Here is a 17560-nt window from a genome sequence, read left to right as displayed (position 1 = left end):
TCCTTCCTTCCTTCCTTCCCTCCTTCCTTCCTTCCTTCCCTCCTCCCCTCCTTCCCTCCTTCCTTCCTTCCTTCCTTCTTGTGACTCTCAAACATCTGGCATTCATTTCTTGCAGCTCTTAAACCTCCAATGATTATTCTGTGTGACTCTTACGTTGATCAAGTTTGGTCACCCCTGATCCAGAGCTTAATCTGTGCCAGGGCCTCATTGTACAAATCAGCCTTTAGTACTGGGCAGGGTTGCCAACCTCCAGGTGGGGCCTGGCAGTCTTCCAGAATTGCAACTAATCTCCAGACTATGGCAATCAATTCCCGTGGAGAAGAAGGCAGCTGGACCCTATGGCCTTATACCCTGCCCTCCCCAAGCTCCACCCCCAAAACGTAATGTATCTCCAAACTCAGAGCTGGTAATTCGGGTACTTGTCCCCAGATCCTCTAGTATGGGATGCAAACATTAACTGCTCCTGGGAACGTAGAGTGCTCTTCTCTTCCCTTTTTCTCTTTTTCTGTCTTTTTAAAAATTAAGCACCCATGCACAATCAAGATGTGCACACTGTTTTAATCGGTAACTTTTGCAATTAAAATGTTTTCCCCTTTGACTTTGGAAAAATAACAGATTAATTCACGGAGACAGATCAAGATGGGCAGCCATGTCAGTCTGTCTGTCTCAGAGGAAAAGAGCCAGAGTTCAGGAACGCCTTAAAGACTAACACAATTTGGTGATGCAGCTAGAATGTGACCAATTTCGCATTAGGGTTTGTTCCAGGTGGAGAGCCCTTTTGCCCCTGGCATTTCTCTCGGTTTTCGCACAAGCTGCCCCAGAGCTGCGAGTTGGCGCACTGCTTTTCTGCAGCAAGCAGAAACCGCTTGTAAGAGGATCTCACTTGCTGTGGAAAAGCGGTGCACCAACTCGCAGCTCTGGGGCAAAAACCGAGAGAAACCCTGGGAGCAAAGGGGCTCTCCACCGGGAACAACCCTAGTGAGAAATTGGTCTCTGAATCCATCTGTCTTTATTACTGGAGAGTAGAGTTTCATTCGGCTTCTGAATGTGTCATTTGGCTTCTGAAATCACTTATGGATCTTTGGGAAAGCCTGGGCAGATCACATTTTGTGTACTGTGCTAAAAAATGTAACACTGTGCCAGCGGTCTTAGTATAGTAAGTCAATCTGCACATGTTTGCTGGGAGGTTTATGTCATCAAGTCACAGCTGACTTACAGTGACCCCATGGGGTTTTCCAGGGCTTTTTTGTAGAAAAAGCCTGTTAGGAACTCATTTGCTTATCAGGCCACACCCCAGACATCACCATGGTTTCACAGAGGACTTTTTTGTAGAAAAAGCCCAGCAGGAATCCATTTGCATATCAGGCCACACCCTCTGACATCACCATGGTTTCACAGATGACTTTTTTGTAGAAAAAGCCCAGCAGGAATCCATTTGCATATCAGGCCACACCCTCTGACATCACCATGGTTCACAGAGGACTTTTTTTGTAGAAAAAGCCCAGCAGGAATTCATTTGCATTTTAGGCCACACCCCAGACATCACCACATAGGATTTTTTTGTCTAAAAAGCCCAGCAGAAACTCATTTACATATTAGGCCACACCCAGATGCCAAGTCAGTCAGAACTGTGTTCCGGTGTGTTCCTGCTAACCCCCCCCCCCCCGGGGTTTTCAACGCCAGAGAGTTCAGAGGTGATTTGCTATTGCCTGCCTCCACGTAGCAGCCTTGGGCTTCCATGGTGGTCTCCCATCCAAGGAATAACCAGAGCTGACCCTGCTTTGCTCCTGAGATCTGACAAAATTGGCTAGCCTGGACTGAGCAAATCAGGGCTTGCTTGAGATGTTTCAATCAGGAGGTGCTAGAAGCTGCACATCAAAGTCCTGCTGGCCAACCACTGGACCGTTGCCTGTTATTTAAAAAAAGAAATAGGTCAAGGGTAAAGCCAACTTCTGCCAAGTGGAGGAATTCCAATGGGAGATAAAACTGCTTTGAGATATGGCAGGCATCATAGAGAGAATTTCCTCCATAGACTTTGAAGAAATTAGCCTTTCTAGGAGAACTGGAACACAGCATCTGAATAGCAGAACATTCCTTTTAAGGAATGAGTAAAGCTTCCAAATCTCCATTTGAACCTTTTATTAGTTTGTTTAAAGAAACATTCTATTTTCAGCACAGTATTATGTGCATTTATAAATGTGCGATAAAGTATCTAGCATGTACAAATTTGCCTGGGGTAAAGCAGGGCTTTTTTTGAGCAGGAGCGCAGTTCTCTCTGGAGGTGTGGCCTAATATGCAAATGAGTCCCTCCTGGGCTTTTTCTACCAAAAAAGTGTAGATGACTGGGGAAGGCCATGGCAAACCACCCCATGAAAAGCCTGCCAAGAAAACATTGTGATGTGATGTCACCCGATGGGTCGGTAACGACTCGGTCCTTACACAGGGGACTACCTTTACCTTCTTATGTATACGTTTCTTGGACGTGTGCCAGCATTTACAGGTTAGTGTATGTGGACGTCATTTGCACTTGAAGATATTTGCATTTTTCACTATTTGCTGGTTTGGAGGATAGTCTAGGGTTCATATTGGGAGGGGGGGATCTCACAGAATCACAGCTGACCTCTAGATAACAAAGATCAGATCCCTGGGAGAAAGTGGCTACTTGGAGGGGAAGGGGACTCTATGTCATTATACTCCACTGAGATCCCAGCCCAGCCCTTCCTTCCCTAGGCTCCACCCCCCCCCCCCCAAATCTCCAGGAATTTCCCAAAGAGTTTGCAATCTTAGAAGATGTTTTTTTCTTCCTTCTCCTCTGCTCCTTTTCGATCGCTAGGAGAAGTCACGGTACTGGACAACAAGTCTGACATTCTCTTGAAGTCTCTGATCTATTCATTTTCTTAACTGTTATTCCCATCAGACCTTGAGATGATCCAGACAAAAGTAATATCCAAAACAGCTTGCTTAATTTATTGCTAAGGCTGGTGCTTTAGTCTGCCTTGAGGTCCCAGTGGGCTACACTAATCTTTTCCCACACTAAGGTGAAAGGAGGGTGTGTGTGTGTGTGTGCATAACAACTGCCTGCCAGGCCAGCCAACAGTCTTAAATGCCCATTGTGTCTCCCCCACACCCCCGCCATTGCATTTCAAAGTGGTCCAGGGTGAAACGGAGACTCTACCAGGACAATGAGTTTAAGAATGGGATTGGATTCTAATATAAATTAGAGTTAGTCCGTTGAGGTCTTCTTTCATGCTGGCATCCCTGTACTGATCTTTGGCCTGTCCTAGAATCTATCAGGCGACTATTCATCCTCTCCAAGGGCATGACCTGCACTTTGTAACACCAATAAGAAAAGCAGACCATGTCTGAGGGGGGAGGGATGCACTCATAATTTTAACTTCCCTGTCACTTCTGTTGGGAAGAACACAAACCTTGCTGCCTCAGCTCCAAATTCCAAGCAAATTGTTGAATTGAACAAGCTTGTCTCAACACTGCCTCAGGATCCATGGCCGTAAAGTGCTTCCTTTCACAGGGATAGCAGGCCTTGCTTGGCCTGACTCTTCTTTCTGCCCTGTTTCTTTAGCTTCCCTCCTCAGGGGCCTAAAACACGCCAACATTGTGCTGCTACACGATATCATTCAGACGAAGGAGACCCTGACATTGGTTTTTGAGTACATGGTGAGTTGCTGTCTATGCTTTGTGAACATATATGCCGATGAGGATACCATCTATATTTCTGTAATGTTATGAAGTTTCTTTTAATATCATGGCTATGTAACGAGTAAGCACATCACCATGACTAGTGCTTCTTGCTGGTTTTCCCCTTCCCAGGCTTGGAGATCATTACAACTGATCTTCAGACAATAGCCCCTGGACAAAATTGGCTGCTTTGGTGGATGTACTCTATGGCATTATACCCTAGGGTTGCCAATCCCCAGTTGGAGGCAGGTGATCTCCTGGATTGGAGGCCCTCCTCCCCACTTCAGGGTTATCAGAAAGCGCAGGGGGGGGGGGAGGGAAATGTCTGCTGGGCCCTCCATTCCCTATGGATTCCCATAGGGTATAATGGAAAATTGATCTGTGGGTATCTGAGGGGGGCTGTTTTTTGAGGTAAAAAGGGTAAAGATAATCCCCTGTGCAAGCATCAGTCGTTTTCGACTCTGGGGTGACGTTGCTTTCACAACGCTTTCATAGACTTTTTACAGAGTGGTTTGCCATTGCCTTCTCCAGTCACCTACACTTTCCCCCCAGCAAGCTGGGTACTCATTTTACCGACCTCGGAAGGATGGAAGGCTGAGTCAACCTCGAGCCGGCTACCTAAACCAGCTTTTGCTGAGATCGAACTCAGGTCGTGAGCAGAGGGCTCTGACTGCAGTACTGCAGCTTTACCACTCTGCACCACGGGGCTCTTGTTTTTTGAGGTAGAGACACCACATCTTCAGCATAGCATTTAGTGACTCTCCTCAAAATATCCCCCAAGTTGCAAAACAGGACATGTCTTTCTGTGAATAGAGACAAACACCTTTGGATTCATTTATGAACTGTTATTAAGGACTTTCTGACATATTACCTGTTCCACCTTGTGGTTGTTCCATGGATTATTGTCATAAATTATTGTCACTGCCCGGACATCATGTTCCAGTGGTCATCAGATTGCAGCCTAGCATGTCACAATGCAGCCTGTATCAGAGACAAAAAACCTGTGATGTTGCACAGCTCAAGGTTGTGCTTCCCCTGCTAGCCAATCCCAGTGTGCGGTTGCCCATATAACCCTAACTTTTAAAGTAGTGAACGCCAGCAAGTACTGCCCCTTCCCTTATTCTGACAACTGGGCCCTACTCTTTTTGTAGCCTTTTGCACTGCTGCACACACCTGGCCAGACATTTTTATTTTTTGAATGGGAAGAGGCACACGATTTGATGTTTGACTTTTCCTATAAGAAGGCTATTTGATTTTTCCTGTAAGAAGGCTATTTCCCCATCTGTTGTAAGCAGGGGTGGAATTCTAGCAGGAGCTCCTTTGCATATTAGACCACACATCCCTGATGTAGCCAATCCTCCAAGAGCTTACAAAGGCTCTTTTTTGTAAGCTCTTGGAAGACTGGCTACACTAGGGAGGTGTGAACTAATATGCAAAGGAGCTCCTGCTAGAATTCCACCCCTGCTTGTAAGCAGACAGAATATTGTATTATTTAAATTTAAAACAAACTTATTGAGAATCTCATACAGGTTCTAAAATAGCTTCAGAGAATAGCCATGTTGGATTCTTAAGTTCTAAAATGTGGTTGGAGGTACTGGTCAGATTCTGCGGAAAAGCTCTCTGAGGACTAAATTTGCTGTCTGTCTTTCTCTCTTCCAAACTGTTCAGGACACAGACTTGGCACAGTACATGTCCCGGCATCCCGGGGGAATTCATCTTCATAATGCCATGGTAAGTTCTGAGAGGGCCAAATTCTTCCTCAGCAGGGCTTTTTTTGAACAGGAACACACAGGAAGGCAGTTCCGGCTGGCTTGGTGCCAGGCAGTGTTCCCTCTAAGCTGAGTTCGCGTGAGCTAGCTTACAGATTTTTAGCTGCCAGCTCACACCTTTTTGTCTTAGCTCAGGAAGGATGGCCCCAGAGCACAGTCATTTACGCAGCAGCTCACAGCTTTAACGTCAGTAGCTCACAAAGTAGAATTTTTGCTCACAAGACCCTGCAGCTTAGAAGGAACATCCAGGGGGTGTGGCTTAATATGCAAATGAATTCCTGCTGGGTGTTTTCTACCATTAAAAAAAAAAAGTCCTGTTCTTTAGTATGCAAAGATGAGGTTTCTTAGAGCCAGAATGTTGCAGTGGGTGGAAGGTTGGACTGAGGAAACCCGGGTTCAAATTTCTGTTCAAATAGCAGCCACTAAAATCAGCTAACAGAGCGATCCTAAGGAAAGGGTCCAAACTGGAATAGGGACCAGATTCCAGTTTGGACTGGAAATCGCATTTCCTATGCTGGCGTAACTCAGTGTTACATTGGTGAAAGGGCAGTTTACGTTGGCACAGGGTGCTAGTGCCACTGCAGCGCTGAGTCCCACCAGCACAGGAGCACCAGAAGCATACACCTGCAGAGCAATGGCACAAACCCTGCCGCTGGCATAGATGTGGGTGTTCCAGGGGGCGTGGTGGCAGTTAAGTGGCTTCCAAAGTGTTTTCAGCATGGGTATGTCTCTCACCCAAGCTTACCCCGCAGGGTTGTTGGAAGATAAAATGGTAGAAACCATGTCTGAGGCTCCCTGGCAGAAGAATCCGTTTGAATTACATTGTAACAGGGCTGTTACGCATCGGCTTTACTTACCTATAAGGAGCTGTAGGCCTAGTACAAAAAATTGCAGAGAGGAAAAAATGATGCAACTCTGTAATTGTACTTTTAAAAAATAAATTAATTATCTTCTAATTGTTCCTTGTGTTTTAAAAGAATGCTGTACCTTAACCAGTAAATGGCTTCACAAAGTCAGCTGACTGTAAATGCTGCCTTCAGATATTCTTATTCCCTCTCACTCCCATGTAGCTAGTCTCTGAATCCATAGTAGGGATGCCAGCCTCCAGGTGGGACCAGGGGATCCCCTGGAATTACAGCTCATCTCCAGCCAACAGAGATCATCAGTTCCCCTGGAGAAAATGGCTGCCTTAGAGGGGGGACTCTGCCCTTCCCAGCCCCCCCCTTCAAATCTTGAGGAGTTTCCCAACCTGGAGCTGCCAACCCTGCCTGGGGAGACCTGGTAATCCTAAGCGAATCTAACTGGGGGGGAGGGAAATGGGATGGGGACTTTTTTGACTATATAGGGGAAAGCCACTCACATTGTTCTGTATTTTTTAATGATCAATGTCAGATAGTGTAGTACTTTGGATAGTTCCCATAATGATTGAATCTCTCTCAGCCCCACCAGCCTCACAGGGTGTCTGTTGTGGGGGAGGAAGGAGATTGTGACTGCTCTGAGACTCTGAGATTCAGAGCGAAGGGCAGGTATAAATCCAATTTCCTCTTCCTCCTCCTCCTCCTCTTCTTCTTCTTTGAGTTCTGGTTTTCTACATGGGGCTGGCTGCTCCACACAGCCTTTCTTTTTCCCTTCTTTTTATGGGGGAGTATTTTGTGTGAGCTCATGCCTGGTAGTCATGGCTGACTTCTGGTGACCCCTAAGTGGGTCTTGGACATTCAGAGAGCTGTCTTGCCATTGCCTCCCCCTGCATCCTGGTCCTGGTATTCCTTGGAGAGCCAGTTTGGTGTAGTGGTTAAGTGTGCGGACTCTTATCTGGGAGAACTGGGTTTGATTCCCCACTCGTCCACTTGCACCTGCTAGCATGGCCTTGGGTCAGCCATAGCCCTGACAGAGGTTGTCCTTGAAAGGGCAGCTGCTGTGAGAGCCCTCTCCAGCTCCACCCACCTCACAGGGTGTCTGTTGTGGGGGAGGAAGGTAAAGGAGATTGTGAGCCGCTCTGAGACTCTTCGGACTGGAGGGCAGGATATAAATCCAATATCTTCTTCTTCTTAGAGGTCTCCCACCCAGGTACTTGCCAGGGTCAGCCTTAGTTTAGCTTCCAAAATCTGATGAGACTGGACTTGCCTGGGCTATCCAGGTCAGGGCCCCATAGCCTTTCTGAAGAGCATGGAGGCCTTGAAGTAAGATTGTCAATCCCCAGGTCCTGGCAGGTGTTCCCCCAGTTTTGGGGGCTTCTCCCCACTCCCAAATAGCAATGTCACTATGCAATGTCCCTGATGCAGTGACATCACCCAGAAGTGACATCATCATGTCAGGGGTGTCATGAGGTGCCTCTCTGGTTTGAGGACAAACTCTATGGTTTGAAGCCGGTTTTACCATAGAGTTCTGCAGAGCAGTGCCACGTGACATCCCTGATGTGATGACATCACTTCCAGATGATGTCATTGCATTGGGGGACATGCTAGAAATTGGAATGCCCCCCAAATTCCCCCGGCCACAGAGACGAGGGGACTTGGCAACCCTACCTTAAAGACTGAGGTTTTTTCACACCTTCCTTTTGGGCTGTTTTGTCTCTAGGGAGTGAGGGCTAAGTAGAGGCTCCTCAATTGGTTTCCAACTGAGGGGGACTTTCAGCTCAGGAGCCCCCAGCTTACTCAGCATTGGGGTAACACATCAGCCGTACCAGTGGTCCCCTACGCCCCCCCACTTGGGACTTTTTGGTGACTCCTGCTGAGTTAGTGTCCTGATCACTGTTCAAGATCTCTGTGGAAGTGATCCCTGCACACCTACAATCCCGTTATTGCCTTTGCTGGGGAGTTTTGGGGGGATATATTATTATTGTTGTTGTTGTTGTTGTAAGGCTTACAATGAAAGCCACTGTAAACCATGAGGAAAAGTAGAATATAAATAGTTTAATAATAGATAAAAGTGGTGGTTGCAGATGTTTTCCTTCTGAAAGCAGCCTTCCCTTAATACCTCAAGTCTCTCTTCTTTTTTGGGGGGGGAGAGGGGGAGGGTGGCTTATGAGAGGGCTGCCTTTGAAAGGTGGAAAAAGTCACAGGAGAATTAGTGGTAGAAGTATCCCTTTGAATCTTGGTCTTCAATTCCAGTTATTTCTGCAGCAAACGTCCCCGAGGCAGTCTGTATTCCTGAGAGAACCGAGTGCCTTCCTTTTACACGTGTCAACATAATCAGGCATTGTGGGAATTTGAAAAACCTTCTCTTTGAGAATCCTCTTTTCTTTTGACCTGCAGGTAGAAAACAGTTCTGGCAAACTCAGCAAATGGATATTTGTTCTGGGTATTTTTTTTTAAAATTGATTAGTATTCGTGTCAAGAGAGTGAACTCTGCTGAATTCATGTTTTGGAAAGTGTGTATCTACCACATCCAGAGGGGCTTAGAAGATGTGCTCCCCTCAGCTGAACGGAGGAGGCGGGTGTGTATTTGGGTGTCTGTGCAGAAAGGGCACTTCAGATTCCTAAGGAGAGAAGCAAACAGGCAGAGCTGTGAGTCTAGTTAAAAGGGTTTTGGGAACACAATCTTTCTCTGTGTGTGTGTGTCTCTCTGTCTGTCTCTGTCTCTCTCAGGGGACCTGACATGGGGGAGTAGATTGGCTGTCCTTGGGCATGGCCTCTCTGCCTCCACCCATGCTGTGCCCAAAATAAAGCAAGTGCTTCAAAGACCGCATAAAGCTCCATACGCTCTACTTTGCACTAGGTCCAGTGCTAGAGCTGCTAGTTGTAGGATTGCCTCCCAGTTGGAGGCAAGGGATCCCGTGTTTTGGAGGCCCTCCCCCACTTCAGGATTATCAGAAAGTGATGGGCGGGAGAGGAAATATCTGTTGGATACTCCATTATATCCCATGAAGACCGTTTCACATAGATATAATGAAGAATTGATCTGTAGGTACCTGGGGCTATTTTTTTGAGGCAGAGGCACCAAAGTTTCAGCGTAGCATCTGGTGCCTCTCCTCCAAAAAGAAACCAAACCGCGTTTCAAAAATATTGGCGCAGGGGGTCCAGTACTATGAGGCTCAAAAGAAGGTGCCCCCTTCCTCTATTGTTTCCAATGAAGGGAAAGCAGTTTAAAGGAATGTGGTCCCTTTAAATGTGACGGAGTTCAATCGTGCTTGTCCCAACCTTGTTCCTGTCTTCCCCTCAAAGTCTCCTGGCTCCACCCCCAAAGTCCCAGATATTTCCTGAGTCGGACCTGGCATCCCTAGCTAGTTGCTGAACATATGTGAGCATCGGTTGGCTTGTTTTTTTTTTAAAAAGGCAGGGTTCTGAAATGCTTTCGAGAAGCTGTAAGCAGCCAGCTCCCAGTGGAGCCAAACTTTAAATCCTCTGACTGATTCCAATGAAAAGCAGCTCAACAATAATTTCCTTCCCTGGCCTGCCTGTTGATTGTGAGGGAGTTTAAGGATCCCTCCTCTCCCGCCTACTTCCTTTCTCATTCACATCGAAGGCGCTTTTTTCCTGACGTAGGGGTAACTTATCTATCACTAATCCCAGCCGTCTGGTTTTTCCTTCTCTCCCCTACCCCCACCCCCAGCTCTTTATGTTTCAACTGCTGAGAGCCCTGGCTTACATCCATCAACACCACATCCTTCACCGGGACCTGAAACCTCCAAACTTGCTCCTCAGTTGCCTCGGAGAGCTCAAGTTAGCCGACTTTGGTGAGTCCCAGCCGGGCTTCTGGGTGCTCATGAATGGAAAGCCGCTGGCTTAATGTGCAGTGGGGGGGAAGGAGAAGTAACATTCCTGTATAGAATAATAGAATCTTAGAGTCAGAAGGAACCTCCAGGGTCCTCTAGTCCAGTCCCCTGCACAATGCAGGAAACTCACAAATACCTCCCCCTAAATTCACAGGATCTTCATTGCTGTCAGATGGCCATCTAGACTCCGTTTAAAAACCTCAAAGGAAGGAGAGCCCATCACCTCCCTAGGAAGCCTGTTCCACTGAGGAACCACTCTAACGGTCAGGAAGTTCTTCCTAATGTTGAGCCAGAAACTCTTTTGATATAATTTCAACCCATTGGTTCTGGTCCTACCTTCCGGGGCTACAGAAAACAATTCCACACCATCCTCTAGATGACAGCTCTTCAAGTACTTGAAGATGGTGATCGTATCACCTCTAAGCCGCCTCCTCTCTAGGCTAAACATGCCCAGCTCCTTCAACCTTTCTTCATAGGAGTTGGTCTCCAAACCCCTCACCATCTTCGTCAACCTCCTCTAGACCCATTCCATCTTGTCTGTAGCCCATCTTTGGAGTTCATATTTCTTTCTGTAAGGGGATATGCAGATAATTTCATTTAAATAACTGCAGATGCAGCAGGATGAAAACAGTTTGCTTAAAATGAGAATTTCCCTCTCTGCTGAGGACATTTTTTTAGACTTCCAAGGAGCGGCGGGCTGCTTTCACAGTTCTCCCATCCTATCCTCACAACAACCCTGTGAAGCAGTTTAGGAGGAGTGAATGCAGCTGACCCAGCAAACTTTAAGCTAGTGTGAGGATCTGAACGCAGGTCTCTCCAGTCCTCTTCCATCCCTCTTGCCTCCACACCACCCAGGTTCAAAGTGAATTTAAAGGTTTAGATCATTTAATATTTAGGTCTATTGTTTATTCACTTAATTATCATCCTGTCTTTCTTCCTATTTTATCCTTGCAAGAGCCCAGTGAGGTAGGTTAGGCTGAGAGTGAGTGAACTGGCCCAAGGTCACCCAGCAAGCATCCATGGCAGAGAGGGTATTCGAACCTGGGTCCCCAGAGCCTAGTGTGATATTCTTAACTTGGAGGTAGTCCAACTGTGGCTCGGGAGCCTCGTGGCTCTTTCACACACACTGTGTGGCTCTCAAAGCCCCCACTGCCAGGTGCAGAGAAGGCATTTGTCTCTTTAAATCACTTCTTCAAGCCAAGCCAGCCAGAGTCTCGGTGAATGCATTTAAAGTTTAACGTTGCTTTCTTTCCCCCTCCCCCACTTCCTTCCTTCCTTCTCTCAAACATCCGGTGTTCATGTCTTGTGGCTCTCAAACACCTGACATTCATTCTGTGTGGCTTTTACATTAAGCAAGTTTGGCAACCCCTGCTCTAACTGCTAGCCACCCCGGCTATCAGCAAAGGTACTGAGCAGCTGTCTGGGTTAGAAATGGCAATGAAATCACGTCTGCAGTCATGACAGAAAAGAAATGTTAAAGTTTGTTGCTGAAGGTTCAGAGTCACCAATGTCCCAAGAGAGGCAGAACCATCCATATCATTCATGGATGCTCTACATGTAGCTGTCCTCGGAGACCATCCAGAAGCCATCCAGATGCTGCAGCACAGTCCCTTTAAATGTGCTGCAGTTGCCTGGAATCTCTGGATTGGTCCCTGCAGTCTTGTTCTATCTGCACTGGTTTCCAGTCTCCTTCTGGGACCAACATACTTAAAAGACCAATTCGCTTAAAATATACAACCTTCTCTCATATGAACCTTTGCTCCCACTCCAGTCATCTTCAGGGGCCCTGCTTCAGTTGTCCCCGCCGCTCGAGGCTAGATGGGCAGCAGTCCAAGAAAGGGCCTTCTCTGTGGTGGCACTTTATGAAGACTTTTTTGTTTGTTTCATTTTGCATATCCCCAATAACAGTTACTGACCGCCCCCCCCCCCCCTTGTTCTGGTTTTGCTTATTTATGTATCTTTGTTGAATTATTTTAGCATTTGAAAGTTGTTTTTAATTGTTTAAATGTTTCTGTGTGCATTCCCTTGGGGACACTGATTGGGTGGAAAGGCAGCATAAAACAATGTTTTTAAGTAAACAAATAAAGGCTACAGAAAGTGACATAGAATTGTGAGACACAGCTTTAAGGCCACAAGTATCCTTAAGGGTTAAACCAGAGCCAGTTTGGTGTAGTGGTAAAGTGCGCCATCTGGGAGAACTGGGTTTGATTCCCCATGCCTCCAGTTACACCTGCTGGAATGGCCTTGGGTCAGCCATAGCTTTCATTGGAGTTGTCCTTGAAAGGGCAGCTGCTGTAAAAAGCTCTCTCAGCCCCACCTACCTCACAGGGTGTCTGTTGTGGGGGGGGGGAGGGTAGAAAAGATTGTGACCGCTCTGAAACCGCTCTGAGATATTCAGAGTATAGGGCAGGATATAAATCCGGTATCTTCTTCTTCTTCTAAAGACACAGCTAGGCCTGACTGAGAGGAAGATGGCAGAAGAGTTACCAACAGAAACATAACTTGAACTATGCCTTACTCCATTTCTACTGTGCTCCTAAGCAGCAAAAGAAGTAGGGGGGCTCTTAGGGCCCAAACTGGATTTATCTGGTCCAGGCGCTTGCGAAGTAGAATTTCTCTCTGCGACATAAACCCTGACCGGTGAACTGATGCCAGCTTGGCAAAGTGTGTAGCTGGCTCTTTGTGATGAAATTATGCTGGATGTTGCAGTATGTGTATGTGCCAGCATGTGCCAATGTGTCACCAAGGCTGTATAAAGTATTGCCCACCCTTAAAAAGGGGGAGAGCAGCTTGGTATTGCAGACTTTGGCCAAGCTCTGCTCTCTGTTTATTGCAATAAACTTCTTTTTCTTCCTCCTCCCCTGGACTTCAACTGCATGTCCTTTAATTGAATTTAATTGTTTATTTATACCTTGCACTGCACTATCCCGCAAGTGGGCTCAGGGCGGCTTACAGAAGTAAAAACATACATCAGAATTAAAACATCATAAAACAGTTTCAGTAGTCAAAACAGCATATTCAGAAGAGACAGACACTATTTCAGGCATAAGCGGCAAACATATAACAGCACGTATGGCCAACGACGGTCAGCTCTATATAAGCACCATGGGTGTAAAATGGTGGGGGGAAATGATGACATTCAAAGGGATGCCCACCAGATCAATTACAAGCCTGGTGGAAGAGCTCCATCTTGCAAGCCCTGCAGAACTTGGACGAGTCCCGTGGGGCTCGAATCTCCAAGGGGAGCTCATTCCACCAAGTAGGGGCCTGGACTGAAAAGGCCCTGGCGCTTGTTGGAACCAGTCGGGCATCCTTAGGTCCAGGGATTGCAAGAAGATGTTGTGAGGCAGACCTCGGAGCTCGTGAGGGGGGCTCATATGGGGAGAGGCGGTCCCGTAGATATGCAGGCCCCTGGCCATAAAGGGCTTTAAAGGTGAGAACCAAGGACATTCAGATTTGCAGATATGTGCAACAGCATGAAAGTGTCATGTGCAGTTTAAGGTTACAGATTTTCCTTCCCTCCTCTGGCAGGTCTTGCTCGTGCCAAGTCCATTCCCAGTCAGACCTGCTCTGCTGAGGTGGTGACGCTGGGCTATCGGCCTCCTGACATGCTACTGGGAGCCACGGAGTATTCTTCTGAGGTGGATATCTGGTGAGAGCCCACTTTGGCCAGTGGCGGTGTCAGTATGGTGAGCAGTAGAAAGGGCTTCTCCCTTCTGGCCATCTCACCAGGATCACTGTGACGCAGGAGGGCACTGTGGGGCAGTGGCAGCAGCTCCTTTGCAGCCATGGTCTGCATTTCTTATATAACCCCTAGGGGCAGAAGCCCTGACCTGGATGGCCCAGGCTAGCCCTATCTTGCCAGATCTCAGAAGCAGGCAGAGAGCCAGTTTGGTGTAGTGGTGAAGTGCGTGGACTCTTATCTGGGAGAACCCGGTTTGATTCCCCACTCCTCCACTTGCACCTGCAAGAATGGCCTTGGGTCAGCCATAGCTCTCTTATCTGGGAGAACCGGGTTTGATTCCCCACTCCTTCACCTGCAGCTGCTGGAATGGCCTTGGGTCAGCCATAGCTCTGGCAGAGTTGTCCTTCAAAGGGCAGCTGTTATAAAAGCTCTCTCAGCCCCACCTACCTCACAGGTTGTCTGTCTTTTGGGGGGAAGGTAAAGGAGATTGTGACCACTCAGACTCTGATATTCAGAGTACAGGGCAGGATATAAATCCAATATCCTTTTCTTCTTCTAAGGAGGGTGAGCCCTGGTTAGGACTTGGATGGGAGACCACCAAGGATGTCCAGGGTTGCTATGCAGAGGCAGGCAATGGCAAACCACCTCTGCTCGTCTCTGCCCTGCCATGATGGCCCAGGCTAGCCCCATATTGTAAGATCTTGGGATCTAAGCAGGGTCGGTCTGCATTAGGACCAATGTTCCCTCTAAGCTGCAGAGTCTTGTGAGCAAAAATTCTACTTTGTGAGTGGCTGGCGTTAAAGTTGTGAGCTCCTGCATCAATGAGCGTGCTCTGGGGTCATCCTTCCTGAGTTAAGACCAAAATGTGTAAGCTGGAGGCTAAAAATCTGTGAGCGGGCTCACGCCAGCTCAGGTTAGAGGGAACACTGGTTAGGACTTGATTGGGAGACCGCCAAGGAAGTTGAAGGTTGCTATGCAGAGGCAGGCAATGGGAAACCACCTCTCCTCATCTCTGCCCTGACCTGGATGGCCCAGGATAGCCCCACCCTGTTGGAAGTTAGGCAGGGTCAGTCCTGGTTAGGACTTGGATGGGAGACCACCAAGGAAGTCCAGGGTTGCCGCACAGAGGCATGCAGTGGTAAACTACCTCTGTTCATCTCTGCCCTGACCTGGATGGCCCAGCCTAGCCCAATCTTGTTAGAAGCTAAGCAGGGTCAGCCCTTGGCTAGGGCTTGGATGGGAGAAGTCAAAGGTTGCTATGCAGGAAGTTGAAGGTTGCTATGCAGAGGCAGACGATGACAAACCACCTCTGTTCATCTCTTGCCTACATAAATATGCTGCCGCTTTTATAGCTCTTTTCTTCCAGAAGGAATTCAGGTGACCACCAGCGGTGCCATAAATATGTGGGACGCTTTTAGCCAAGTGGGCACTTGTCACATGCCATCTTCTGAGGTTTCCATACACACTTTTGTTTTCAACTGAAAATATCTATGTCTTTTTCTTCTATCTCGATCTGTATGCATTGTACATATCTTGATATTTTAATAGCTGCATTGCATGAATTAGCAAATAAAGAGAATACCCCCCTTTTCTCCTCCAGGGGTGCAGGCTGCATATTCATCGAGATGCTTCAGGGTCAGCCGCTGTTTCCAGGGGTTCGCAACAATGTTGAACAGCTGGAGAACATCTGGGAGGCAAGTATAACGATGTGTCCTGAGCGTGAAATTAAAAATCATTTGCATCTTAAAGGGGCAGCCACCCCCACACATACTTTTTTGAGTAAGTTGGGATAATGGAGGTTGGATCCAGCAGGAAAAGAGTTCGACTGAAATCCTCCAACACAATGTCTTCGGTTTAAAGTTTTATCCAACAAGCTGATCTATATTTGGCAGCTTTCCTTTAAACACGAAGATCAATCAAAGGGACCTTGCTTTGATGTCTGCCTTGTCTCATCCAAAATTTAAAACCAGTTAGATTGACAGCAGATTGAAGGAGGGACAGAGAAGTTTCAAGTCTCGTTACTCCACTTTTGGGTGGAATCGTGGCCTCCCGTGAAGAGCAACGAATATTGTTCAGCCTTGCTGGTCAGCATATGCTTCCTTGAGAACAATCCCAGGAAACGTCCTTATTCTTCTCAGCAGTCAAATCTGCGTCTCTTAATGACCCATATTTTTTCCTACTATTTTACAATATATTTATTGCTTTCTCAGCACGCTTCCAATATGCAGCAGCACCTTAAGAAACACTGATAAAAGTAAATAAACCTACAATCCATCAAGCACTTATGAAAAAGATAAAATAACAGAGCAGATTATGATACACTGAGAAGCCCCTTTGAAAACTGGGTCCCTGGCTCTGACCTGGATAGCCCAGGCAAGCCCAACCTTGTCGGATCGTGGAAGCTAAGCAGGGTCAACTGTGATTAGTACTTGGATGGGGATGGACTGTCCTTGAAATACCCAGTCAAGAGGCAGGGGCAGGCTTTATTCAGCCACCTCCCTGAATATCCTTCTGTAGGGGTCAGTCACCAGAGGTCAACATGACTTCCAGGTGCAGACACAAACAAATACAAAAGTACCAAAAGAAAGAACACTGGATCCCTCCTGTTCCTTGAAACTTTGAGGGCCAAACTACCTATAATGTGGGTGATTCATAACAATATAATTTTGCCCTAATTCTTGCTTATCTACTATCTATTCTATTTTTCATCCCACCTTTTCCACCAATGAGAGCTGGGTAATTTCCCCCTCTTTTCTTTGTCCTCAGAACGATCTTGTGAGGTAGGTTAGGCATGAGAGAGTAAGCGACTGTCCTAAGGCCATAAGGAGATTTCTGAAAATACATTGTAGGGGAGCTATTTAGTATAATGGTACACAGCATGAAATAATACTTCCCTGATCCATTCCAAACACTTGACTTACACGGATGGTGCATTTGGGAATTATTTTTAGACTCCTAAATCATTCCCAAATTCATCCCTGTAAGTCAACTGTGATTTTACATGTACTGATTAAAAAGACTTGTCTCTCTTATATCCCATTTGAGTCAGTTAGGGTTGCTAACTCCAGGTTAGGTTAAGAAAGTTCTGCGATTTGGTTTGGGAGGGACCAAAGTGGGGTATAAACTGAATAACAGTATAGAAGAAGACTGTAGATTTGTACTCCACCCTTCGCTTTGAATCAAAGTCTCAGAGCGGCTCACCATCTCCTTTATCATCCTCCCCTACAACAAACACCCTGTGAGGTGGGTGGGGCTGAGAGGGCTCTCACAGCAGCTGCCCTTTCAAGGACAACTCCTGCGAGAGCTATGGCTGACCCAAGGCCATTCCAGCAGCTGCAAGTGGAGGAGTGGGGAATCAAACCCAGTTCTCCCAGATAAGAGTCTGCGCACTTCACCACGACACCAAACTGGCTCTCTACCATCCTATCCACCCTCCTAAGCAGACCAGAGGACTAATCTCTACAGTCTGAAGCTCAGTTGTAATTCCTGGAATCTCTAGGCCCCACCTAGAGGTTGGCAACACTAGCATCCATGCAGATCCACAGGACTGCAGTAAGAGTTTGCTGCTGAATTGTAGAGTTACACAAGAGCTGCAATTCTGGTGCCCAAGAGAAAAATGTCTTGCATTCAGCCCAGTGGCAAAACCCCCAAAATCTCGCTTTGGGGTATTCCATCTTCACCGACAAGCATTTGTTT

At 47.0% G+C, this 17560-nt stretch overlaps 1 protein-coding gene across 1 annotated transcript in view; it reads left to right on the top strand.

Moving 5' to 3' along the window:
• Positions 1 to 17560, top strand: part of CDK15 (cyclin dependent kinase 15) — an 83246-nt gene that overhangs the window by 14423 nt on the left and 51263 nt on the right. The window contains exons 5-9 of the mRNA XM_060257037.1: positions 3581 to 3675; positions 5365 to 5427; positions 10017 to 10140; positions 13711 to 13831; positions 15465 to 15558. Of these exons, the coding sequence (XP_060113020.1) occupies positions 3581 to 3675; positions 5365 to 5427; positions 10017 to 10140; positions 13711 to 13831; positions 15465 to 15558 (497 nt within the window). The remainder of the gene's footprint in view (positions 1 to 3580; positions 3676 to 5364; positions 5428 to 10016; positions 10141 to 13710; positions 13832 to 15464; positions 15559 to 17560) is intronic.

The sequence above is a fragment of the Heteronotia binoei genome, chromosome 16, assembly GCF_032191835.1.
Source record: "Heteronotia binoei isolate CCM8104 ecotype False Entrance Well chromosome 16, APGP_CSIRO_Hbin_v1, whole genome shotgun sequence".
NCBI lineage: Eukaryota > Metazoa > Chordata > Lepidosauria > Squamata > Gekkonidae > Heteronotia > Heteronotia binoei.
The sequence above is the reverse complement of the archived record's forward strand: the minus strand, read 5'-3'. Positions and strand labels throughout refer to the sequence as shown.